This window comes from Myxocyprinus asiaticus, chromosome 28 (assembly GCF_019703515.2).
Source record: "Myxocyprinus asiaticus isolate MX2 ecotype Aquarium Trade chromosome 28, UBuf_Myxa_2, whole genome shotgun sequence".
Lineage (NCBI taxonomy): Eukaryota > Metazoa > Chordata > Actinopteri > Cypriniformes > Catostomidae > Myxocyprinus > Myxocyprinus asiaticus.
In genome coordinates this window covers 20,586,428-20,610,313 of record NC_059371.1, presented here as the reverse complement: position 1 = coordinate 20,610,313, position 23,886 = coordinate 20,586,428, and the positions used below count along the sequence as shown (strand labels likewise).

The 23,886-nt window shown below is 36.8% G+C and overlaps 2 protein-coding genes across 3 annotated transcripts; one reads left to right on the top strand and one right to left on the bottom strand.

Moving 5' to 3' along the window:
- Positions 1 to 375: 375 nt before the first annotated feature.
- LOC127419472 (RING finger protein 207-like) lies at positions 376 to 13,504 on the top strand. 2 transcript variants are annotated; one of them, XM_051660881.1, is made up of 18 exons: positions 376 to 525; positions 938 to 1,125; positions 2,658 to 2,790; positions 3,951 to 4,095; positions 5,260 to 5,341; positions 5,441 to 5,516; positions 5,616 to 5,741; positions 6,389 to 6,435; positions 8,498 to 8,570; positions 8,660 to 8,728; positions 8,845 to 8,913; positions 9,046 to 9,167; positions 9,297 to 9,474; positions 9,763 to 9,948; positions 10,029 to 10,080; positions 10,185 to 10,302; positions 13,011 to 13,103; positions 13,195 to 13,504. In XM_051660881.1, exons 2-18 carry the CDS (start codon positions 938 to 940, stop codon positions 13,337 to 13,339), a joined length of 1,902 nt encoding a protein of 633 aa, XP_051516841.1. In that variant the 5' UTR covers positions 376 to 525; the 3' UTR covers positions 13,340 to 13,504. The 2 variants fall into 2 exon arrangements, 1 of the variants encoding a protein (XP_051516841.1); XR_007893679.1 differs by lacking the exon at positions 10,185 to 10,302 and having other exon boundaries at positions 13,195 to 13,235.
- A 76-nt stretch (positions 13,505 to 13,580) lies between these two features.
- LOC127419478 (protein-S-isoprenylcysteine O-methyltransferase-like) lies at positions 13,581 to 20,380 on the bottom strand. Its single transcript, XM_051660897.1, has 5 exons — positions 20,147 to 20,380; positions 19,732 to 19,820; positions 18,517 to 18,686; positions 18,167 to 18,384; positions 13,581 to 15,353 (listed from the first exon to the last, which is right to left on the bottom strand). Exons 1-5 carry the CDS (start codon positions 20,363 to 20,365, stop codon positions 15,171 to 15,173), a joined length of 879 nt encoding a protein of 292 aa, XP_051516857.1. The 5' UTR covers positions 20,366 to 20,380; the 3' UTR covers positions 13,581 to 15,170.
- Between the last annotated feature and the right edge of the window lie 3,506 nt (positions 20,381 to 23,886).

Below are 23,886 nucleotides of genomic sequence, written 5' to 3'. Positions count from 1 at the left end.
TTGTGTTGTGGCATATCCATTGTGTTTTGACTTCATTTCTTTGTGCTGTGGTTTATTTCTGTTGTGTTTTCAGCTTTTATTTGCTTTGCTAATTTTGTTGTGTTGTGTATCCCAGGGCCACCGTACATTCGGGTCCAAATAAACTCTTTATTGTTTTACTTCAAAATATTGCTTTTTTTTTCAGTTACATTTTTGTATTTACAGTATTTAACTTCTATAAATTATGAAAATTAAATTGAAAACAGAAACAGCATTAATCTGACATTTTACTTACTGGTGTAAGTTCAATTTAAAGGCCTTCTGTGTAATTATAGCTGCCACGGGGTCTATTTTTGACAGACAATGGCATCTGTTTTCTTGTGTAATCAGGGTCTGTGTATTCTGCCTCCAACATACCACCTCTCATGCAGCTGATACAGGAGTATGAATTCATTGTTTTGACGTCAGGTCCTGCATCTAGGGACCCTCACAGTACCTTCACACAGCATTCACTCCACCCAGAGAGAAGAAACAGGACTAGACGAGGTATTCAGATATTTATTATGTGTTAATTAAATTATGAATATAAATAACTGCATTATCTGGAGTGTGACCTTTATTTGGGAGTTTGTTTTGAAGTATGTGGCCCTTTTCAGAGGCTTTCTGGCAGGTTTCTATTGGTTGTTTTGGAATTATCTCCACATACTGTGGGAAGTGAAATAATGATTTAAAGTGTTGTTGACTGTGGATCACAAATAACTTTGACCTTTTCTCTATAGATTGTGAATAAAGGACATCCCAAGGATACTAAGCATGCTCAGCATTGTATATAACAGTTTTTGTTTTTTTTTACATTATATCTAATTTTGACCAGATTTAAGCATACAAATGTGTAAATGTAGCTTAAACATACAGTATATTGTGGCAGAGGATCTATAAGTCTTCATTATATTTCCAGATGTCCGGAGAAATATTTTCCCCTTTGGATATGTATGACCTGGACAGTGCCAACTGCCACCCTCTAGTGTGCCACTTATGCCAAGAACAGTATGAGCATCCATGCCTACTGGATTGTTATCACACTTTCTGTGCCAGCTGCCTGCATGGTAGAGCAGTGGACAGCAGACTGACTTGCCCCCTATGTGGGTAAGATTTCACTTCTTTGATTAATCTTTTATGACTTATTGATCACCTTATTAATATGGAGGAAAGGGCCAACAGTGATAGTACTGATTTAATTGCAAAGAGAGTGTGGTTTCCAAAAGTCAGAGTAAAAACCAATCCTGAAAACAAGTTAAATTATAAACATTATTAAAAAACCTGTGTATGAATTTCAGAATTTCTTAGTATATAGTATGTCCCCCTTGTGCTATAATGACAGCATGTTCTCAGGCTGACATGGAAATTTCTTCAAAACCTGATGATTCATGTTATCCCAGCAGGATCTGATAATGTTCCAAAAATCATCTCGTGTTCTTAAATGGAAGCAAGGAAACTGATCTTTGTGCAAATTTGCTTACATTAGTGAAATAGAGATAATGCAGTTTTGCATCATATCTTTTCTTACAACAACCCCAAAAAACAACCAAAGTTTTCAGTGTGATCTCAGACTTTTGGGCCCCATTTTATATATTGACCAAATCCATGGAGAAAGATCTACATGAAAAGAAATATCTTAGATCATACTCAGACCAAAATAGCGAAAGTCATTGTTGTCTGATCAGCTCTATGGTGCCAGAGTTGCACAGAGGCATCTGTAGGGCAGATTACCTTCAAGCGACCAACAGCTGTGACATAAACCCTGCCTTTGTTTCAGACTTAATAAAAGGTCTCTTGGCACATTCTGCCAAGGCCACTGTGGCATCAAACAATAAACCTAATACTATCTGACACTTGATATTGGATATACTGGTCCTGGGCTGGCTACATTAAGAGATGGCTGAAATGCATATGTGCTCACCCTTCTGCTGTCATGCATTAGTAAGTGCAGCAGCTTAATCGCACACACCATAGATGCTATCTTAATCCTATAGATTGTGTGCATATGGAGGAAATTTATAAAAATGGAAAAACTGTGGTGGGCTTTATAAAACAGCATGTTAGAGTAAGTGTGCATTTCTTTGCTTGTTTTTTGAGCTTGTTTTCATTGACTTCCGTGAGTGCTAATTTAATGGCTGAGTTAATGCTATAGTTTCTCAGTATTTTGAATGTGACCCTGTCAGGTAATTAATATAACAGTGTAATTTTGTTTGTGGCATGTGTTTGTCATTGTTTCTCATCAGCAATGCGAAGGACCCCATTAATCTTACAGAATAGGAACAATCTAATAATTTGTTTAAACACTATGAAAGTTTCTCATGAAAGTGAAATGAAATAGCAGGGAAGCTCTGGAATCTCCTACTTAGCTTTACATGTTGAAATAGCTTTTTTATAATCTTTTTGTGCAAATTATGTTTGTTTGAAAATCTGAGACTGGAGTCACCACACTGTTTGTGCCTATCGCTCTCTGTTGTATCTCAGAATTCAGAACAGTGCTATTTGTGTTGTTGTTACTATGAGGGAAAGATAAATACATGTCAATGCAGAGTGCCAGATGTGTGATCGAGACTTATTATCAGGCAACGGGTCAAAAGACATAAAATAATAATAATAAAAAACTTTGTGTGTGTGTGTTTTAGACATCAGTCCATTGTGAAAGGGATAAATGCGCTTCCTCCTGAGGATCGACTCCTGAAGTTCTTGGTGGACAGTTCAGCAGACAATGAAGAAACTGTGCAGTGTGCAAACTGTGATTTGGAGTGCAAGAAACAGGTCTCAATTTGTCACCTTTTCACAATAAAACATGAAAATAATGCCTGCCTGATCTCATGAAAATTATACGACTGTGGCAAGTTTGTGCAAAATGACATTATGTGGTTCATTACACATAGTGCGGCAGTTCAGAGAGAAAACGTCTACTGTGTGACGCTAAAAACAAGTTCTCCCAAACAGATGATGTTTTGAAGATTAATGCTCTTTGGAGTTTAAAATCAATAAAAAAATGACTTCCCTACCCTAAACCTAACCAAAAGTATCATAAAAAGCAAATGTGGAGTGAAACACAAATTAGGTTTTTAAGTTTAATGCTCTATCGAATTTTAAATAAACAAAACCGACCTCCCTACCCTAAACCTTAAACCTAAACCTAACCGATAGTGTCATAAAAAGCAAATGTGAGATGAAAACACATGATGTTTTTAAGGTTAATGCTCTATGGAGTTTAAAATCAACAAAAAAATACTTCCCTACCCTAAACCTAAACCTAACCGATAGTGTCATAAAAAGCAAATGTGAGATGAAAAGCAAATTATGTTGTTAAGGTTAATGCTCTATCGAGATTTTAAATAAACAAAACCAACCTCCCTACCCTACACCTTAAACCTAAACTTAACCGATAGTGTCATAAAAGCAAATATGAGATGAAAAACGCAAATTCTGAAGTTACCATGTTATTGACACTTTCGGCCCACATGTCGACTCACAAACACTTCATGACCTGTACTCCGGTCGTTTGCATCAGAAGTTCAATCCTCTATCAGTTGAGCTACTACACAATTTGATCACACTTCAACAAGCTTTTAAATGTAGTTTGTTATGTACGTTAAAATGAGTCATGTACTATAGTAAGTGTTCTGATGTCATAGGATTGTGTGAGGAACAGGGCGAAAAGTAATCTGCCATTTTACTCATGATTTGTGTGAAAGTGAATAAAAGTTGTTGTTGCAGTGCCTCTAGTGTATATTTCAGCAGGAAGCTGCCGCAATATGTTCAACAACCCAAAATAATTGTAATAGTAAAAATTATTTTGCAAAAAGTTAGGTATAGTAACATGAACCTATGAGACCAGGTTGGATAATGCACAATTATCTCCTCAAAAGTTTTCGAAAAGATCTGTCCCATTAATGATATTCTTCTTCTGTAATAAATGACAGGATGTGGATGCAATGTATTATTGCAACACTTGTTGCCAGCCACTGTGTCGAGACTGCAGGGAAAGCACCCATAAGGCCAAGATGTTCTCCCGCCATGAGATTGTCTCCTTGGCAAAGCGCACCAAGGAAGCTCACAAAAAGTGTGGTGTGTGAAACTCTATTTTCAATTTGTTTAGACATCTTCTCAACATTTCCCAGCAAAAATTATTTTTTATTACATGGCTCTCTGGAATACTTGATTCTGATTGGTCAACTGCAGCATTGAGTGGTCAAATTGTTTTGTAAAATTACCTAAATTATTTATTTGATCGTTTTCCATGGCAACATAACAGTGCTACATTCATATCTCTCATGTCACTTAGCGGTCTTAGGTAATTGGCACCATCTTGTGCATCTATTGCCCCACATGGTTAGCTACTGACTGTAGTAAAAAGGCCATGGGAGACTTCAGTATTAAAGGAATAGTTCACCCAAAAATGAAAATTCTCACATCATTTACTCACCCTCATGCCATCTCAAATGTGTATGACTTTCTTTCTTCTGCTGAACACAAATATTGGTTTTTAGAAGAATATTTCAGCTCTGTTTATCCAAACAATGCAAGTGAATGGTAGCCAAAACTTTGCATCTTTAAAAAGCACATAAATCCATATCTTCTGAAGTGATTTGATAGGTGTGGGTGAGAAACAGATCAATATTTAAGTCCTTTTTTACTATAAGTCTTTACCTTTGACCAGCCCCGACCAGTAGGTGGTGATATATATACGAAGAATGCTAATCACCAAAAAACAAAAGAAGAATGTGGAAGTGCAAGTGAAAGTGGAGATATATAGTAAAAAATCTGTTTCACACCCACACTTATATCACTTCAGAAGATAGATAAAGATGGATTTCACCACTGGAGTCATATGGATTATTTTTATGCTGACTTTATGTAATTTTTGGAGATTCAAAGTTCTGGCCACCATTCACTTGCATTGTGAGGACCAACAGAGCTGAGATATTTTTCAAAAAATCTTCGTTTGTGTTGTGCAGAAGAAAGAAAGTCACACATCTGGGATGGCATGAGGGTGAGTAAATGATGAGAGAAAGAACTATTCCTTTAATTTTAATTTATATGGTGAGTATAAAACTGCAGTGGGGTCCTGTTCACCTTGTTGTTTATTTTGCAACTGTATGAGAGTACATTATCCCTTTTGTAGAAGTATTTTTGTTAAATACTGCCAGAAAAGGGTGAATGGAAGTCTTCAGTGTTAAAGCTAGTACTGTTTTGGTATTTATCTCAAATGCTGTTTTTGTCTGATTGCAGCCCTCCACGAGGAACTCTATATCATGTTTTCTACAGAGAAAAAATCCATGCTCTGCATCAACTGCTTCAGAGACATGCAAGTGTGAGTTATAAACTTCGGTCATTGTGCATCCAATTATGACATAACAGAGCTGTCCTCAAAGACTGACTTCAAATCATTTGGATTTATCCTATTCCATAGGGAGAGCAGAGCACACTGCATTGATATTGAGACAGCATATATACAAGGCTGTGAAAAACTGGACCAAGCCGTCTTAGTGAGTTTCTCTCCAATCATTTTTCTGCAGTAATGAGCACTCTCTTTAGTGTGATGTAATGGATTTCTACCTATTGAAGTCTCTTTTTACTTTTCTCAGGCTGTTAAGGAGCTTCAGACGTCAGCACGAGAGGCCATTTTTCTGCTCAAAGCCATGATTGGAGAGGTCAGGGCCAACGTGGATGAGGAGGAGAGCGCCATCTGCACTCTGTTCAATAACATGCAGGTACCATGCACAATTAAATACACTCATGAACAGTGTTGGGTGTAATGCATTACCAAGTAATTAATTACTGTAATTAAATGACTTTTTATTGAAAAAAAGTAAAGGGATTACTCTTAACGTTTCAGTAATTTAATTAGTTACTTCAGTTACTTCTGATGTAATTGCATAAATACTGTATAGACTATAGAACAATTATATATAAAACAACAGTGAATTTAAAATCGAATTGTAAAGTCTAATGTTAAAATATATTTTCTAATTTAATGCTGCCCTCTTAAATTCTTTGGCCAGTTCATGAATAATTTGATTTGATATGATTTATTTGAAAGAATTAAAAGAACGGTTTCATGTCTGTCCTTGTATTTTTCATCTGGTCGAGGTTGATAAGGGTTTTAGAAAGTAATAATTAATAAGTAATGCAATTACATTTCAGACAGAGTAATTAGTACAGTAATCCAGTTATACTGTAGAAGATGTAATTATTAGTTAGTAGTTAATTAATTAATTACTAACACTGCTCATGAACTCTGGAAACTCTTATATGGTTTCATCTTTTTTTCTAAAACGTCAGTGGACCATCAGATTATTTGAGGGGAGATAATTTGAATAAAATTGGACCTGTACTTCAAGCATGTTCTTTTCCTCAGGAAAAACTGGCAGAGAGAAAAAAGGTTCTGCTAAAGGCAGCACGAAGGTAAATTAAAATAGATATTACAAATGCTTTTGAATATTTTCTACGTATATTCTCAAGAATATATTCGAAAGCACTGGTCATGGCATTTTTGTCAGAAATACAGTATAATGATCACAAATGTATTACAGTGCAGGGTATCATAATTTTTTGCACCACTTTTCATGAGGATATTTAAATGTAGTGTTCTACGTATTTACAGTGGCATGCAAAGGTTTGGGCACCCCTGATCAAAATTTCTGTTGCTGTGAATAGCTAAGCGAGCAAAAGATGCCCTGATTTCCAAAAGGCTTAAAGTTAAAGATGACACATTTCTTTAATATTTTAAGCAATTTTACTTTTTTATATTCATCTTTTACAGTTTCAAAATAACAAAAAAGGAAAAGGGCCCGAAGCAAAAGTTTGGGCACCCTGCATGGTCAGTACTTAGTAACACCCCCTGTAGCCAGCTAAGAGTCTTTCAGTTTTTGTATGGGGGATTTTCGGCCATACTTTCTTGCAAAAGGCTTCTAGTTCTGTGAGATTATTGGGCCGTCTTGCATGCACTGCTCTTTTGAGGTCTATCCACAGATTTTCGATGATGTTTAGGTTGGGGGACTGTGAGGGCTATGGCAAAACCTTCAACTTGCGCCTCTTGAGGTAGAAAAATTGTGGATTTTGAGGTGTGTTTAGGATCATTATCCTGTTGTAGAAGCAATCCTCTTTTCATCTTCAGCTTTTTTACAGATGGTGTGATGTTTGCTTCTAAAATTTGCTGGTATTTAATCCATTCTTTCCTCTACCAGTGAAATGTTCTCCTGTGCCACTGGCATTAACACAAGCCCAAATCATGATCGATCCACCCCCGTGCTTAACAGTTGGAGAGGTGTTCTTTTCATGAAATTCTGCACCCTTTTTTCTCCAAACATACCTTTGCTCATTGCGGCCAAAAAGTTATATTTTAACTTCATTAGTCCGCAGGACTTGCAAAATGCATTAGGCTTGTTTAGATGTTCATTTGCAAACTTCTGACACTGAAATTTGTGGTGAGGATGCAGGAAAGGTTTTCTTCTCATGACTCTTCCATGAAGGTCATATTTGTGCAGGTGTCGCTGCACAGTAAAACAGTGCACCACTACTCCAGAGTCTGCTAAATCTTCCTTGCAGTCAAACAGGGGCTTTGATTTGCCTTTCTAGCAATCCTATGAGGAATTCTCTCTGAAAGTTTTCTTGGTCTTCCAGACCTCAACTTGAACTCCACCATTCCTGTTAACTACCAATATCTTAATTACATTATGAACTGAGGAAACGGCTACCTGAAAACGCTTTGCTAAATCTTATAGCCTTCTCCTGCTTTGTGGGCATCAATTATTTTAATTTTCAGAGTGCGAGGCAGCTGCTTAGAGGAGCCCATGGCTGCTGATTGTTGGGACAAGATTTGAGGAGTCAGAATATGTATAAAGCTTTGAAATTTGCATCACCTGGCCTTTCCAAATGATGATTGTGAACAAGCCATAGCCCTAACAAGCTAATTAAGGTCTGAGACCTTGGTAAAAGTTATCTGAGAGCTCAAAGCTCTTGGGGTGCCCAAACTTTTGCATGGTGCTCCTTTCCCTTTTTTCACTCAAAACATTTTACAAAATAAAAATAATACACAAATATTGCTTAAAATGTTGAAAAGAATGTTTCATCTTTAACTTTATTACTTTTGGAGATCAGTTCATCTTCTACTCACTTAACTATTCACAGCAACAGAAATTTTGACCAGGGGTGCCCAAACTTTTGCATGCCACTGTATATGTAACGATGATTATAATATATGCAATGTTATGGCAATTTTAGTTAAAGCAACTCGATTTGATTTTGAATAATGCATTTTAAAAAGTGATTTGAATTCTGATTATTCTTTAAATATTACTATTGAATGGACATTAATTTGTTGTAATATGAGTGTAAATATTTAATATTTAAACAAATTTACATAAGGTATAGAGGTATACATTTAATAAGGAAGTGAGGCCAGGTCTCTATAATAATCTTATTTTAATTTTGTCAAAGAAATCCCTGATGTGTGTTTATTTTCCAGTCAGCACGAAGAAAAGGAGAGAGCATTTAAAGAGCAGTTATCTCATCTTGCGGCACTTTTGCCAACTCTTCAGGTAAGAGCCTCTTCTGTCTCCATGCATCATATTTTTTCAAATATCACTGTTTATTTTCAAAGAGTTTTCTTTTTAATTCTCTCCTTCAGGTTCATCTAGTTACCTGTTCGGCCTTCCTGAGCTCAGCAAACAAGTTTGAGTTCTTGGACATGGGATACGTGAGTAAAAAAACAATTCAATATTTTGATGAAATCATGTCAGGGCACACTACGTCCTGTCAGCCCCTTTCTTCTGAATCACTGCTCTCAGTTCTTATTTTCTTTACCTTACGCAGCAATTAATGGAGAGACTAAAGAAGATTGTGAAACTCCCACACAGACTGAGACCAGCACAGAGCAGTAAGGTAAGTTTACTACATTTACATATAAGTTTTTATCCAAAGCATCTCACAGTGTGTAAAGGTGTGTATTCGATCAGTTTGTGTGTTCCCTGAGATTCAAACCTGTCAGTTATGGCGTTTAATCCATCCATACAGATAAACACAGAGTTTCGGTCAGAGTTCGCCCGCTGTCTGGAGCCTCTCTTACTGCTGGGCCAACGCCGGTCATTGTCAACTACAGGGAGCATTTCATTAGGGCTAGGAAATGCCAGTGGAATGTGAGTCTGTTTAGTGGTTATTACTTAAACTGTTTATTCAGGCACACTACAAATGTTTTTTTATTAAGATGGAAAAACAGAATATATATATATATATATATATTTTTTTTTTTTTACTCTTCTATACAGGATGCAGTCATCTCTCTCTGTGCAGTGTCACTCTCCAGCCATGAGTGAATTGTCTCTGTGCTCCTCTGTAGTGCGCAAGCCGACCTCACACCGTTACATCAGCACTAAGGTTCTGCTGTCAGAGGGTGAAGAAACGCCCTTTATGGAGCACTGCCACAATTATGAGAACAGCTACAGGGTGAGTATTCGTCGTGTGGTTAGGGTATTGCATTTAAAACCTTCACATTAGTTTTAGTCTATTATATTTTTTGTCGATTGTTCCTAGAGGACATATCCTTACCAAATAATTGTAAAAGAAAGTGTGCTGTTGTTGTGGTAGAGTACGTACAGCAAAAGTCAAATGTAAGATAACTTTATTAATATAAATATATGCTATTATATTGTAATAAAGCTGTTACACCAGAATGTCTAAGCAGAAGCATTGCAGTGCAACTGACATGTTTTCCATGGCCATCTGTCTGAACAGACTTTGCAGACTGAGATCCAGAGGCTCAAAGACCATGTACAGGAGATTCACAGAGACCTGACCAAACACCATTCCCTCATAAAAACCAACACCATGGGTGAGATTCTGGAGAGGTCTCAGCTGGTGGACGTGCAGATCTCTACAGAATACTCCTCAGTGGAGCTAATGAGGGCCATGTTTGAGGAGGTGAGATGCCAGAACTATGTGACTAATAATAGGAGGTGGTGAAAAAGAAGATAACACCATACTATCAATTGTGTTTTTAGATCTGGGAAGAGACATTACAGAGGGTTGCAAATGAACAGGAGATTTATGAAGGTGAGTAAATGCTAATGCTCTTTTTACATATAAGTCTGTTACACTTGAGTTTTTAGTTTAAAGTAGGTTGTGATTCTGGTTATTTTATCTTTTAATTTTTTTAGCACAGCTTCATGACCTGCTTCAGTTAAAACAGGAGAACTCCTATTTGACCACTATTGCACGTCAAATAGGCCCCTACATTCAGTCCATAGCAAAAGTGAAAGAGCGCTTGGAGCCCAGGTAGACCTTGATGTATCATTCAAATGACCAGTAGAATTTGAAAAACAGACTACTCGCACAGGTTTTTTTATATTCAGTGCCTGTGCTAATAGTACGAGATGGCGAAATGGTAAAAAATTGTACGACTCTTACAAAAACGTATGACTTTCACTCCCATAGGGAAAAATAAACAACCAACAAATGATTACGATTTTTCCTAAGTGAAACCCCTTAACCCAAACCTAACTATAAATTCTAAATTCTACCCAAACCCTAAACTTAACTATGATTTTCATAGGAAAACAACTTTTGTGTACCTCGGAAGAAAGAAAACATCAGAGTTTGGAACGCGATGAGGGTAGTGTACACTCTTGGGTGTAATGCATTACTAAGTAATTAATTACTGTAATTAAATTACTTTTTCATTGAAAAACATAAGGGATTACTCATAATTTTTCAGTAATTTAATTAGTTACTTCAGTTACTTCTGATGTAATTGCATAAATACTGTATAGACTATAGAACAATTATATATAAAACAATAGTGAATTTAAAATTGAAATGTAAAGTCTAATGTTAAAATATATTTTCTAATTTAACGCTGCCCTCTTAAATTCTTTGGCCAGTTCATAAATAATTTATTTGATTTGATATGATTTATTTGAAAGAATTAAAAGAACAGTTTCATGTCTGTCCTTGTATTTTTCATCTGGTCGAGGTTGATAAGGGTTTTAGAAAATAATAATTAATAAGTAATGCAATTACATTTCAGACAGAGTAATTAGTACAGTAATCCAGTTATACTGTAGAAGATGTAATTAGTAGTTAATTACTTTTTTAGAGTAACTTAACCTAATACTGGTAGTGTATTACAGGTTATTGACATCCAACAGTCATTTGTGTTGCATAAATACACTCACTGAGCACATTATTAGGAACACTATGGTCCTAATAAAGTGCCCGATGTGGTCTTCTGCTGTTGTAGCCCATCCGCCTCAAGGTTCGATGTGTTGTGCATTCTGAGATGCTATTCTGCTCACTACAATTGTACAGAGTGGCTATCTGAGTTGCCGTAGCCTTTCTGTCAGTTCAAACCAGTCCAGCCATTCTCAGTTGACCTCTCCCATCAATAAGGCGTTTCCATCCACAGAACTGCCGCTCACTGGATGTTTTTTGTTTTTGGCACCATTCTGAGTAAACTCGAGACTGTTGTGCATGAAAATCCCTGGAGATCAGCAGTTACAGAAATACTTAAACCAGCCCATTTGGCACCAAAATTCACGCAACGGTCAAAATCACTGAGATCATATTTTTCCCATTCTGATGGTTGATGTGAACATTAACTGAAGCTCCTGATCCATATCTGCATGATTTTTTGCACTGCTGCAACACGATTGGCTGATTAGATAATCGAATGAATAAGTAAGTGTACAGGTATTCCCAATAAAGTGCTCCAAGTAAACAAATTTGTTTCCTATCTTAAAATAAAGTGTTGGATAGGACAGGAGGCTGGCTTAATTTGGATGCCTGTATTGTATCAATTTAAAATTATTTTTGTTGAATGGTAAGTCTTTATGAGGTGTATAAAAGGTGTACCTTTTGTACGAGCCAAGTCATGCGATATCCTACTATTTCTCCATCTTGTACGAATTATTCTGAGTTGTCATGAGACTACGCTGGAATTCTAAACAATCCTTCTACATGTATTTTCACCACTAATAAAATTTTATGAACAATCACTCATACTCATATTGGACCCATGTTATATTCGGTGTGTTCTATGTACTTACATGAAAAAAATAAAAACATTGATACAATGTATTATTTTGTACATACGTGTTCTTAGATTGTACGTATACATTTAAAGTACCTGAATGTAATTACATCAGTAAATCCTAAACCTAACCCTACCAGTACCCCAACCTCAGTAGCAGCAAATGCAAATCTCACAAGAGTTTTGCAGTACAACATGTATGTACACAGTAAGTATATTGTATCAAATGCTTGATGTTTTCAATGTAAGCATATAGTAGTTATAGGGATAGTTCACCCAAAAATGAAAATTCTCTCATCATTTACTCACCTTCATGCCATCCCAGATGTGTATGACTTTCTTCTGCAGAACATAAATTAAGATTTTTAGAAGAATTCCTCAGCTGTGTTGGTGCATACAATGCAAGTGAATGGGTGCCAACATTTTGAAACTCAATATTTGTCAATTTTTACTAGAAATTCTCCAGCTTAAAGCTCCACTTTAACTTCCACTTTCACATTCTTCTTCTTGTGTTTTTGGTGATTCACATTCTTCATGCATATTGCCCCCTACTGGGCAGAGAGAAGAATTACTCGCAAAAAAGGACTTAAATATTGATCTGTTTCTCACCCAAACTTATATAACTTCTGAAGATATGGATTAAAACACTGGAGTCGTATGGATTACTTTTATGATGCTTTTATATGCTTTTTGGAGTGTCAAAATTTTGTTACCATTCACTTGCATTGTATGGACCTACAGAGCTGAAGTATTCTTCTAAAAATCATAATCTGTGTTCTGCAAAAGAAAGAAAGTCATACACATCGGGGATGGCATGAGGGTGAGAAAATTGTCATTTTTGGGTAAACTATCCCTTTTAAGACACCTAATATAAAGTGGGACCCATAATCATTCTGTCACACTGTATATCATCACCTACATACATAATTTTCCAGTCTAATTTGATATTTAACAGACTGAAAGAGCCTAAAGAGCTGAAAGATGATCGCACAGAAATAATGCTGAAACTCTATGAAGACAGCACGTCCACCGCTGACACACTGCCTAGGTGAGTAATTTAAAGGTAAACTATGCTATTCATAATCTACATCATTTGGTGCTTTTAAGTTTAAACAGTCCTCCATGATTTATCTAAACAGTAATGAGCTGTCCTGTAACACTGAAGACAGCTGGACCCTCAGCAGCCTATCAGAAGAGACCAATCCCAAGAACAAGGATTACTACAGGCCAAGCAAGCAGAAGAATGCCAGTGATTCGTCTAATCGTAAAGAGATACCAATGTGAACCACTTTTGTGTTAATCTGACTTCTGTAACCCTACAAATGCTAAAACACAGAACAGGCATGCACTTATGTAAATATATCTTGGAAAACAGAAGTGTTATAAGAGAGCCCCTTGCTTCCCTGCAGACAATGGCAAATAAAAGTGGCTTTCTTTAAATTCAGTTTATTTTAAATGTCTGTTACATTTCGCTGAAGATGTCAATAATGTAAGCCAGTACAGTTATCATCCAAGAGGTAGGGTCCAATGTCCCAATTTTTCACATAGCATTGCACAAGCGTAGTGCTGCTCGTGTTATAAAAACCTATTGCATGTGTTAAAATGTCCATAACTTGTATGCATTTATAGTGCTCTTCATTGGTTGAAAGTGTGCAAGAAATTCCTATTCTTTGCCTAATGTCTATATAAGCTACACCATGCCAGGAGTAAAGTGGAGTTACATTTCTCCCAGAAATGAAAAATCTGAAAGATTAAGACTTTGGGTACAGCATATGCTCTCCAGTCTCCCTCTGCCATTCTGAATCTCACTTTCATAGAGATGGATTGGAGTTAAATTATCATGCAAGTGTGAAGGAAAGTGAAAAGGATATGGTAATAAGTGAGTGTGGGAGTGAAGACAAAGACACAAATGCATCTGACACAGACAGGAGTTAGATGAGGACATGAGTGGATGCTGGCAGACCTTTTGAATTGTGAGGGCCAGGAAATACAAATGTTGATGTTGTTTGTTCCATGTAAAGTCCAGTAGAGAAAAAACTATTCTTGCCACTCACTTTGGAGTTTAAAAAGAGTAATTAAGCCTGTAATTTGTCAGAAATATTTATTTCTCTAATCATAATATTAAAATTGTCCAACAACATTAACAAATCACATATATATAGACAGTCATAAATCAGCATTTACATTTTGTAGGCCTATTGTAACTGGCAGCATTAGGGCTATCGCAAATATCACCTGAATATCGTAAAAGGTCACTCATCTTTACACAAAAGTACAATCTCTAGTATGTCATTTCTATATTTTAACTATCAGGTCCATTTGAAAGGGATCGTTCACCCCAAAATGTACTCAGTCTCATGTTGTTTCAAACCTGTATGACTTTCTTCTGTAGAACATAAAAGGAGATATGAAAGCCTCAGTCGCTATTCACTTTCATTGCATATTTTTTCCATACAATGAAAGTGAATGGGGACTGAGGCTGTCATTCCCAAAAATTCTGCCTAACATCTTTTTTTCCACAGAAGAAAGAAAGTCATACAGGTTTGGAACAACACAAAATTGAGTAAATAAGAATAGAATATTAATTTTGTCAGTAAATTATCCCTTTCATGTAAATGAAAATGCTTTAGCACAAAGTATTTAAAAATAATTTGAAAAACTGGATGTAAATGAGAAGTAACAAACTGGTATCAAAGGTGTCTAACCATAAAACCAGGAGGCCAGCATATGATACATGTGTGATGTGCAAAGAGTACATTACAAAGGTATGAGGATACATGACACATGACTTGTATGTAGACATTACAAGCATAGGAGTAGGATGACAACAGAATTATGGAAAGTAGGTGAAAAGACAGAAATGAAGAAATGTGGTGTTTGTGTGAGTGTTTCTCTCGCGGTGTTAAGGGTAGAAGCTTCACCCTGCTCGAAGCAGACCAATGTGTCTCAGAACAGATCAGAGGGTCAGTTTTACTGTGCTGCCACTTCATGTCTCTGTGCTGCCCCCAGGGGGCGCGCCATGATGCCACCAGGCAACTAGCTCGCTCACAGTGCCAGTCAGAGGTGTCCAGGTGTGCACTTTCAGGCTATTTCCTCCCTTGAATGCAGTACAGCCTTAGGAGTTAACCCTAATCCCTGAGATAAATGGCAAGCCAGTAAAGACCTTCTTTTTGTATTCAATGTAGTCCTCTCCAAAGAAATGGATGAGCGAGATCTCCTCCTCCTCAATCCGCTCTCGAAAGAACCGCCAGCTGGCGACCGTATATCCCAATATACATATAGGATTGCACAGCATTATCTGGGAAACAGATAATCAATAGTACTGTTTAAGACCAAGACAAGTAATAAAATCAAAAGACAAAGTGTTTATCAAAAGACAAATGTAGAGACCTAATGTCACAAATGTTCTTGGCCATTATTAAGATTTCTTTTTAAAGATATGACAGGGTAAGACATCTAAAGGTTCCCACTCCTTTGACTAATGAATTTCCATGACCTATCTCGTCATTTGTGATTGTGATAAGGACTTTTTAATCATTTTATAGAGACTGCACTCACAAAGAGATATTTCATTCAAGCAGATGAAATGTAAAGCTGAGCATAATGAGAAAAAAAATATATTCACTAGACATTGACAACCACTTTTCAAGATGTTATTAATTTCCATGACTTTTCCAGAAAAGGAAATCACAATTGAAAAACTCCCTGATATTTCCAGGTTTATAGTGACTGTGGCAGCCCTGCATCTACTTTCCACTTGCAATTCTGTACAGCCATACAGCTAATATTGCTGGCTCCTGTATGATGAATTGTTTGTGTTTTTCCTACAGATGTATTGGCCAAACATCGGTATCGGTGTTATTATCTGCACTATAGGACATCAGCCAACTGTTTAAAAAACAGCTGATGATCAGGGCTGATTTTTTTCCTGTTAAAAAATGGGGTGGAAAACGTGTCGGACAATTAGCCTACAACTCGTGCTGTATGAAAGAAAATTTACTGTGTTGGAATTACTCTGAAATGGGTGATAATGACAGCAGGGACAAGCTTAAACATTCAGAATTCAGTTAAATGGATAGTTCACCCAAAAATGAAAATTCTCTCATCATTTACTCACCCTCATGTCATCCCAGATATGTATGACTTTCTTTCTTCAGCAGAACACAAATTAAGATTTTTAGAAGAATATTTCAGCTCTGTTGGTCCTCACAATGCAAGTAAATGGTGGCCAGAACTTTGAAGCTCCCAAAAGGGACATAAAGTAGGGCTCCAGACTGTGATTAAATGGTCGCAAATGCGACCAAAAATAATTGATTGCGACAATAATTTAAAATCTAGTCGCCACTGGCGAGAGTCAGGTTGCATGAGTTTATATGTGGTTTCGTCAGATATCATCTTGTGAGTTACTGAATATATTTTTAGACCAGTGTTTCTTGAGCCACATTTCAGCCGATCTGTTGTGATGAGCTCGCTGCACCGCATGCAACAACAAACCCAGCACGAGAGAGTCATGAACAAATGACTCTTTTGAACCGGGTCTTTTTTATGAATTCACCCGAAAAGACCTGAGGGTGTGAACTCAGGAGCTCAGATTAGCAGTTTGAATCAGAGTCACTTTCTCAGCAAATCATTCATCAGTGTGTTCACAATTGGGAGGGCAGACATTTCAAAATAGAAGTCCCATGAGTAGTTCGGGCTTCTTTATTTAAAAAAAAAAAAAAAAAAAAAAAGCTGGATCTCTCTCTCTCTCTCTCTCTCTCTCTTTATATATATATATATATATATTGGATATATCAAGGACAATTGAGGGACTCATACACAACTATTACACAAGGTGCAAACATTAATTGATGCTCAAGAAGACAACACACTATTATATGCATATTATACTTTATGTAAATACCTGCCTATGTAGATTCTGAAGGGCAGTATTAAACAAACATTTATTTTATCTCTTATATTTGTATAAACTATGAAAGGGGTGTGAACATTGATGAGACAAATGGGAATGCAAACTTATCTTCTCATCTATATATACTATTTATTAAGCCTCCGATTATTGGGTTATCAGCTGACTTCCTTTTCTTTAGCTTTCTATCTTGTTTCTGAACAACAATCTTAATCGAGCAATTATATGATTTGGCAACTAAAAACAGCTATTTGTCTCCTTAATGCTTCAGTTAAGGAGCCAATGGCTCCTAAGTCATTTTTTTTACTCTGGAGCCCTGTAAAGGCAGTATAAAAGTAATCCATAAGACTCCAGTGGTTAAATCCATATCTTCAGAAGTGATAGGTGTGGGTAAAACAACAGATCAGTAAGTACTTTTTTACTATAAATCTCCACTTTCACATTCTTCTTTTGTTTTTGCTGATTTGCATTCTTTGTGCATATCACCACCTACTGTTGGGGCTGGTCAAAGGTGGAGATTTATAGTAAAAAAGGGCTTAAATATTGATCTGTTTCTCACCATCACCTCTGAAGATATGGATTTAACCACTGGAGTCGTATGGATTACTTGTATGCTGCATTTATGTGCTTTTTGGAGCTTCAAAGATCTGGTCACCATTCACTTGCATTGTGAGGACCAACAGAGCTGAAATATTCTACTAAAAAACATTTGTGTCCTGCAGAAGAAAGAAAGTCATACACATCCGGGATGGCATGCGGGTGAGTAAATAATGAGAGAATTTTTTTTTTGGGTGAACTATGACTTTAATGCGAGTTGAGAACATTTAAACAATTAGGAAATCTTACCACTTTAATGTAAACCGGACAGCGGCTATTCAGAATTCAGTTAATGTGAGTTAAGAATGTGCTTTTTATAACTGAGACCAGTTAGTCTGAAACATGGAAGACATGTAGAGACAGAGAGTAAAGTTATTTAAATTTATTCTGAAGTTGTGTAATTATCACTGATTTGAAATAAGGTAGCTTAGAAATGCAGAACCAGCAAACTATCGGTATCGGCAAATGTTTTTCTAAATAATCGGATATTGTATCAACACAAATATTGTATCGGTGCATCCCTAGTTTTTCCTCATTTCTAAATCACTTTGAATAAAAGCACCAGCTAAACGACAATGTACATTTCTAACAATAGTAAAATGTACCTGAGTGCCAGTGCTCCAGTAAAACCAGCCCACATAGGAAGGATGTCGGAAGAGAGAGTAAACTCCAGTAGTGACCAGCACATGGCTATGGGCCTTCTCATTCTGCACTATGTGGTTGAAGTTGGACCCTGCTGTCAACATGGCAGCTTTGCGCAGGCTGTCCCCACACAGCACCATCACCAGTCCCACGACACAGATCCAGTTTATCTGCTTCAGCTCTGTCATAATATAAAATTAAATGAATACGGAAAACTTATTAACAATCATTCCAAAGGATCATTCTAAAAATGACTCCAAGAACTGCATTTTCCAGTTTTGTTTAAATGGGCTGTCAGGTGATCATAGCAAACCTGGAACAATGAGTATTTCCACAGTGAACTCCACCCAGGAGGAAACAGCTGCTACCGTGTACTCAACACTATGGTTGAGCAGGAAGGAGTCTAATGACAGACTGCGTGGGTTGATGATTGCAGTAACCAGGTACTCAGAGTAGTGAAAAAATGACAGTGAACACATATACCTAGTGAAGCAAAACAAACCAGAATAAATAATTCATGATATTAAAGGGATAGTTCACCCGAAAATGAAAATTCTGTCAATTTTCACACCAAAATGACATTCCAAACTAGTATCACTTTCATTGTATGGAACAGATGTAACGACAGTGAATGGTGACTGAAGCTGTTATACCTTAACGTTCTGCCTAATGTATCCTTTTATTTTCCAAGTAAGAAAGAAAATCATATGGGTTTGGAACAACATGAGGGTGAGTAAATGATGACAGAACTTTCCTTTTTACATGAACTATCGCTTTAACTCAATCTCTGTAATTAATAAGACAACTTTAATTGTTTTCAGGCCTTATTTTATATTCTAATTGTGCAAATGAACTTCAAATTGCCTATTTCACAAAACAGTAATGCTGTTGAAGGGATAGTTCACCCAAAAATGAAAAATCTCATTTTCTCACCCTCATGCCATCCCAGATGTGTCTGACTTTCTTCTGCAGAACACATACAAAGATTTTTAGAAGAGTATCTCGGCTTTGTTGGTCCATACAATGCGAATCAACAGGGTCCAACATTCTGAAGCTCCAAAAAGCACATCAAGGCAGCATAAAAGTAATCCATATGACTTGAGTGGTTAAATCCATATCTAGTGATAGATGTGGGTGTGAAACATATCAATATAAATCCTATTAAACTATATATTCTCCTCCCAGTAGGTGGCGATATGTCTAAAGAATGTGAATCGCCAAAAACAAAAGAAGAACTCATAGGAGAGAAGAGCGCTTAGGAACGCTGTTTTTAAAGTAGAGATTTATAGTAAAAAAGAACTTAAATATTGATCTGTTTCTTACCCACACCCATCATAGCACTTCTGAAGACATGGATTAAACCACTAGAGCTGTGCTTTTTGGAGCTTCGAAGTTCTGGTCACAATTCACTTGCATTTCTTCTAAAAATCTTCATTTGTGTTCTGCAGAAGAAAGAAACTCATCCATCTGGAATGGCATGAGAGAGAGTGAATGAGAGAATTGTAATTTTTGGGTTAACTATAATTACCAGCCAAAGTGTGTCCATGTTGTTTCTGCCACACTTAAAATGAGGCCACATCCAAAGGCAAATCCAAGAAAGCAGGCTCGAACAGCCACCTGATTAGGGAAAAGAGGAAAAAAATGCAATCCTGGATAATGCAAGGCCAGATGAATTGTAAGTCTTGTCCTCTAGAAGAGCTATTTATAATGACAGAATAACCCTTGCAAGATCCCATTAGAGTGGCACTGTAATAGGATTAGACCTGCACTCACAAGACATTGCCTGTGATAGAGAGCTCTGTTGCATTTGCAGCCATGTATCTACTCGTTTTAATGATTGAAAACATGCATTTTATACTAGAAATGGTTCAGAGAAGTGGCATTTGCAAATATGCTCTCTTTGTCAGTATAACACTCATCTTTCATGCATCTATGGCTCTTACCTTGTATAAAGGTCCCTTGTATATGATTAGCAGGAAGCCATTGATAACTGTGATATACACCGCAATGGCTATTTTCCCGTTCACATCCGTGAGGTAATCGAATATCCAGTCAATGTGAGAGCCAAACTGTACAAGTAAGGGTATAATAATAACGCCCAGCCCCGAGATAAAGCTTATAATACTTATCCTCCCTTCTAGCACCAACTTGCTGCCTGCCATGTTGAAAACAGCAAAATCTCGTATGGAAATCTCGCGTGACTTCACAGCTCGCGCCGACTTGCATGACACTTTGGTTAAAAAAAAATGACCTTGGAGGATCTGGAATAGGGTGCCAAATGGCGTTATTTCGTATTAAACTTGTATGACTTTCTTACTTCCGCAGAACACAAATTAAAATATTTTAACGGAGATACCATGTCTGTTCGTCCATACAATTCAAGTGAATGGTGAGCAAATTTTCAAGCTCCAAAAAAGACAAAGGCAGCATGAAAGTAATCCATAAGATTCAGTGGTTTAATCCATGTCTTCTAAAGCGATCCAATTGGTTTTGGCAGAGAACAGACCAAAATGTAACAAATTTTTCACTGTACAACTTGCAGTCGACCAAGGGTGTAGCCAGGAAATTACTTTTGGGTGGGTCTCAATAAAAAAAAAAAAAAACTAAATTTTCCTTAACAAAAGAGCAGCAGCACATTCAAACAGTTCATTCACACTTCGGAAATCAGAATTTATGCATTTTTTAAAACTATTTTATAAATATATATTTGAAGTCAAAGAATAATCTAAAATATTCTGGGTGGGCCTGGGTCTAATGGCCCACCCTTGGCTACGCCACTGGTTACGACAATAAGTCACCGTTTGCGGATACCATATAAATGAGTGGGGAGAGCCGTAAAGTGACACCTACCTTTTGCAAAAATTGTCTGTGACTTCTCTTATAAAACATCAGTTTATTGTAGTAAACTCCACACATAGTTCATTCCAAAAGGATTGTTTATTGTAAAACATGTTGAAGATTAGCGAACAGTCAGTTCAATAAGTGATGAGCTGTTTCCTTATAAAAGCAGTTTATTCAGCACACTGAGGCATCTCCTCCATAGACATCCATTCAGAAAGAACGACCTCTTGTCTCCTCACCAGTGTACTACCATAGAATGTCTATGAGAGGGCAGTGTTATGCTATTTTAGGCTGAGCTTGTAGGCTCCCCTTTTAGAAGGGTTCTGGTGCTATGACTAGGAAGTTTAATCGAGCTTGAAATCATGTTTGCCAAGGAGACTGCTGATGTCAAGATTTTAGCCTGGTCTCATGAACATTAAGTGACTGTGGCAACATTTTTGCCAAACAAAATGGCGTGCCTTATACGTTTTGCTGCAGTTTCCCATTAAAATGTTCAGCGTGGGTGCCAAATGTGAGTGAAATGGTGTTGTAATCAGACCAATTTTTTAAGATGAATATTAAATGTTGGTTGTAATGAGTAAAACGTACCTCCCTAACCTAAACCCAACCAATAGTAATCTAAAATCAAATGAGAGGTAAACAAAACAGACATCCTTACTCTTAACCACTAGTGTCCAAAAACAAAATGAGAACTGAAAAGCAGATTTTTCTAAAGCAACATCTCATGTCATTTCTTTGACTCTTTCGTCTCATGTGTCAGCTTGGGTGCTTGACTGGTCTTGAGCCATGGTCTTCCAAGTCCAGCATCCAAGACGATCAGGTGAGCTACTGCACAAGCTAATCATGTTGGAATTAGTGTGTAAATGTACACTGGCGGCCAAAAGTTCGAAATAGTTTACAGATTTTGCTCTTATGGAAAGAAACTGGTACTTGTATTCACCAAAGTGGCATTCAGCTGATCACAATGTATAGTCAGGACATTAATAACATGAAAAATTATTACAATTTGAAAAGTGAAACTACTTCAAAGAGTTCTCATAAAAAAATCCTCCACATGCAGCAATGATAGCTTTGCAGATCCTTGACATTCTAGCTGTCAATTTGTCCAGATACTCGCTTCCTGTAGCACTTGCCATAGATGTAGTTGTCTTGTCGGGCACTTCTCACGCACCTTACAGTATAGCTAATCCCAAAAAAGCTCAATCTCTTTTCCAATTATCTGTTGTCCAATGTCTGTTTCTTTGCCCACTCTAACCTTTTCTTTTTGTTTTTCTGTTTCAAAAGTGGCTTTTTCTTTGCAATTGTTCCCATAAGGCCTGCACCCCTGAGTCTTCTCTTTACTGTTGTACATGAAACTGGTGTTGAGCGGGTAGAATTCAATGAAGCTGTCAGCTGAGGACATGTGAGGCGTCTATTTCTCAAACTAGAGACTCTGATGTACTTATCCTCGTTTAGTTGTACATCTGGCCTTCCACATCTCTTTCTGTCATTGTTAGAAGCAGTTGTCCTTTGTCTTTGAAGACAGAAGTGTATACCTTTTTATGAAATCTTCAGTTTTTTGGCAATTTCAAACATTGTATAGACTTCATCCCTCAAAACAATGATTGACTGATGAGTTTCTAGAGAAATCTGTTTCTTTTTTTGCCATTTTTGACCTAATATTGACCTTAAGACATGCCAGTCTATTGCATACTGCGGCAACTCAAAAACAAACACAAAGACAATGTTAAGCTTCATATAATGAACCAAATAGCTTTCAACTGTGTTTGATATAATGGCAAGTGATTTTCTAGTACCAAATTAGCAATTTAGCATGATTACTTAAGGATAAGGTGTTGGAGTGATGGCAGCTGGAAATGGGGCCTGTCTAGATTTGATCAAAAATGACTTTTTTCAAATAGCGATGGTGCTGTTTTTTACATCAGTAATGTCCTGCTATACTTTGTGATCAGATGAATGCCACTTTGGTGAATTAAAGTACCAATTTCCTTCCGAAAAAGAAAAATTTGTACATTATTCCAAACTTTTGCCGCCAGTGTATGTAAATACAGATAAAGTCTGTAATACAAGTTAAAATGTATCGTTTTTCAAAGACATATTATAGTAAAAATGTTTTGATACAATAACATAACAGTGTGTAAGTAGTGCGAAAAATAAGTGTTTATAAAGTCACAATCAGGTCTTGTAGTCGTGAGTTGTGTGAAAGTGAAAAACAAAACAGCAAAAGTTGTTGTAGTGTTAATTTCACCAGAAAACTGATTAAATGTAGAATTCTGCAAATAAAATAATATTTCAGCTCTGTATGTCCTCACAATGCAAGTGAATGGTGATCACGACCTTTGTAGCTCCAAAAAATACACAAAGGAAACATAGAAGTATTCCATAAGACTGCAGTGGTTAAATCCATATATTCAGAAGTGTGTGAGAAACAGGTCAGAATTTAAGTCCTTTTTTTACTCTAAATCTTCACTTTTCACTTTTACATCTGAAAGTCACATGTGGTGCCTGTTTAGATTCACTTTCACATCTGAAATTGAAAGTGGAGATTTAGATTAAAAAAAGGACTTAAATTGTTACCTGTTTCTCACCCACACCTATTATATCGCTTCTGAAGACATGGATTTAAACACTGGAGTCATATGGATTACTTTTATGCTTCCTTTATGTGACTTTTGGAGCTACAAAGGTCTGGTCACCATTCACTTGCATTGTATGGACCTACAAAGCTGAGATATTCTTCTTAAATTTTCATATGTGTTCTGCTGAAGAAAGAAAATCACACACATCTGGGATGGCATGAGGGTGAGTAAATGAAGAGAGAATTTTCATTTTTGGGTGAACT

What these genes read in the sequence shown, in the direction of transcription:
- LOC127419472 (XM_051660881.1), top strand. Translation starts at nt 938, where the DNA reads ATGTCCGGAGAAATATTTTCCCCTTTGGATATGTATGACCTGGACAGT. An exon ending in TGCTTCAGAGACATGCAAGT is followed by an intron (nt 5,342 to 5,440) that starts GTGAGTTATAAA and finishes CCTATTCCATAG; the next exon opens with GGAGAGCAGAGCACACTGCA. An exon ending in CTCTGTTCAATAACATGCAG is followed by an intron (nt 5,742 to 6,388) that starts GTACCATGCACA and finishes TCTTTTCCTCAG; the next exon opens with GAAAAACTGGCAGAGAGAAA.
- LOC127419478 (XM_051660897.1), bottom strand. Translation starts at nt 20,365, where the DNA reads ATGGCAGGCAGCAAGTTGGTGCTAGAAGGGAGGATAAGTATTATAAGC. An exon ending in ACAAGGGACCTTTATACAAG is followed by an intron (nt 19,821 to 20,146) that starts GTAAGAGCCATA and finishes TTCCCTAATCAG; the next exon opens with GTGGCTGTTCGAGCCTGCTT. An exon ending in ACATGGACACACTTTGGCTG is followed by an intron (nt 18,687 to 19,731) that starts GTAATTATAGTT and finishes TTGCTTCACTAG; the next exon opens with GTATATGTGTTCACTGTCAT.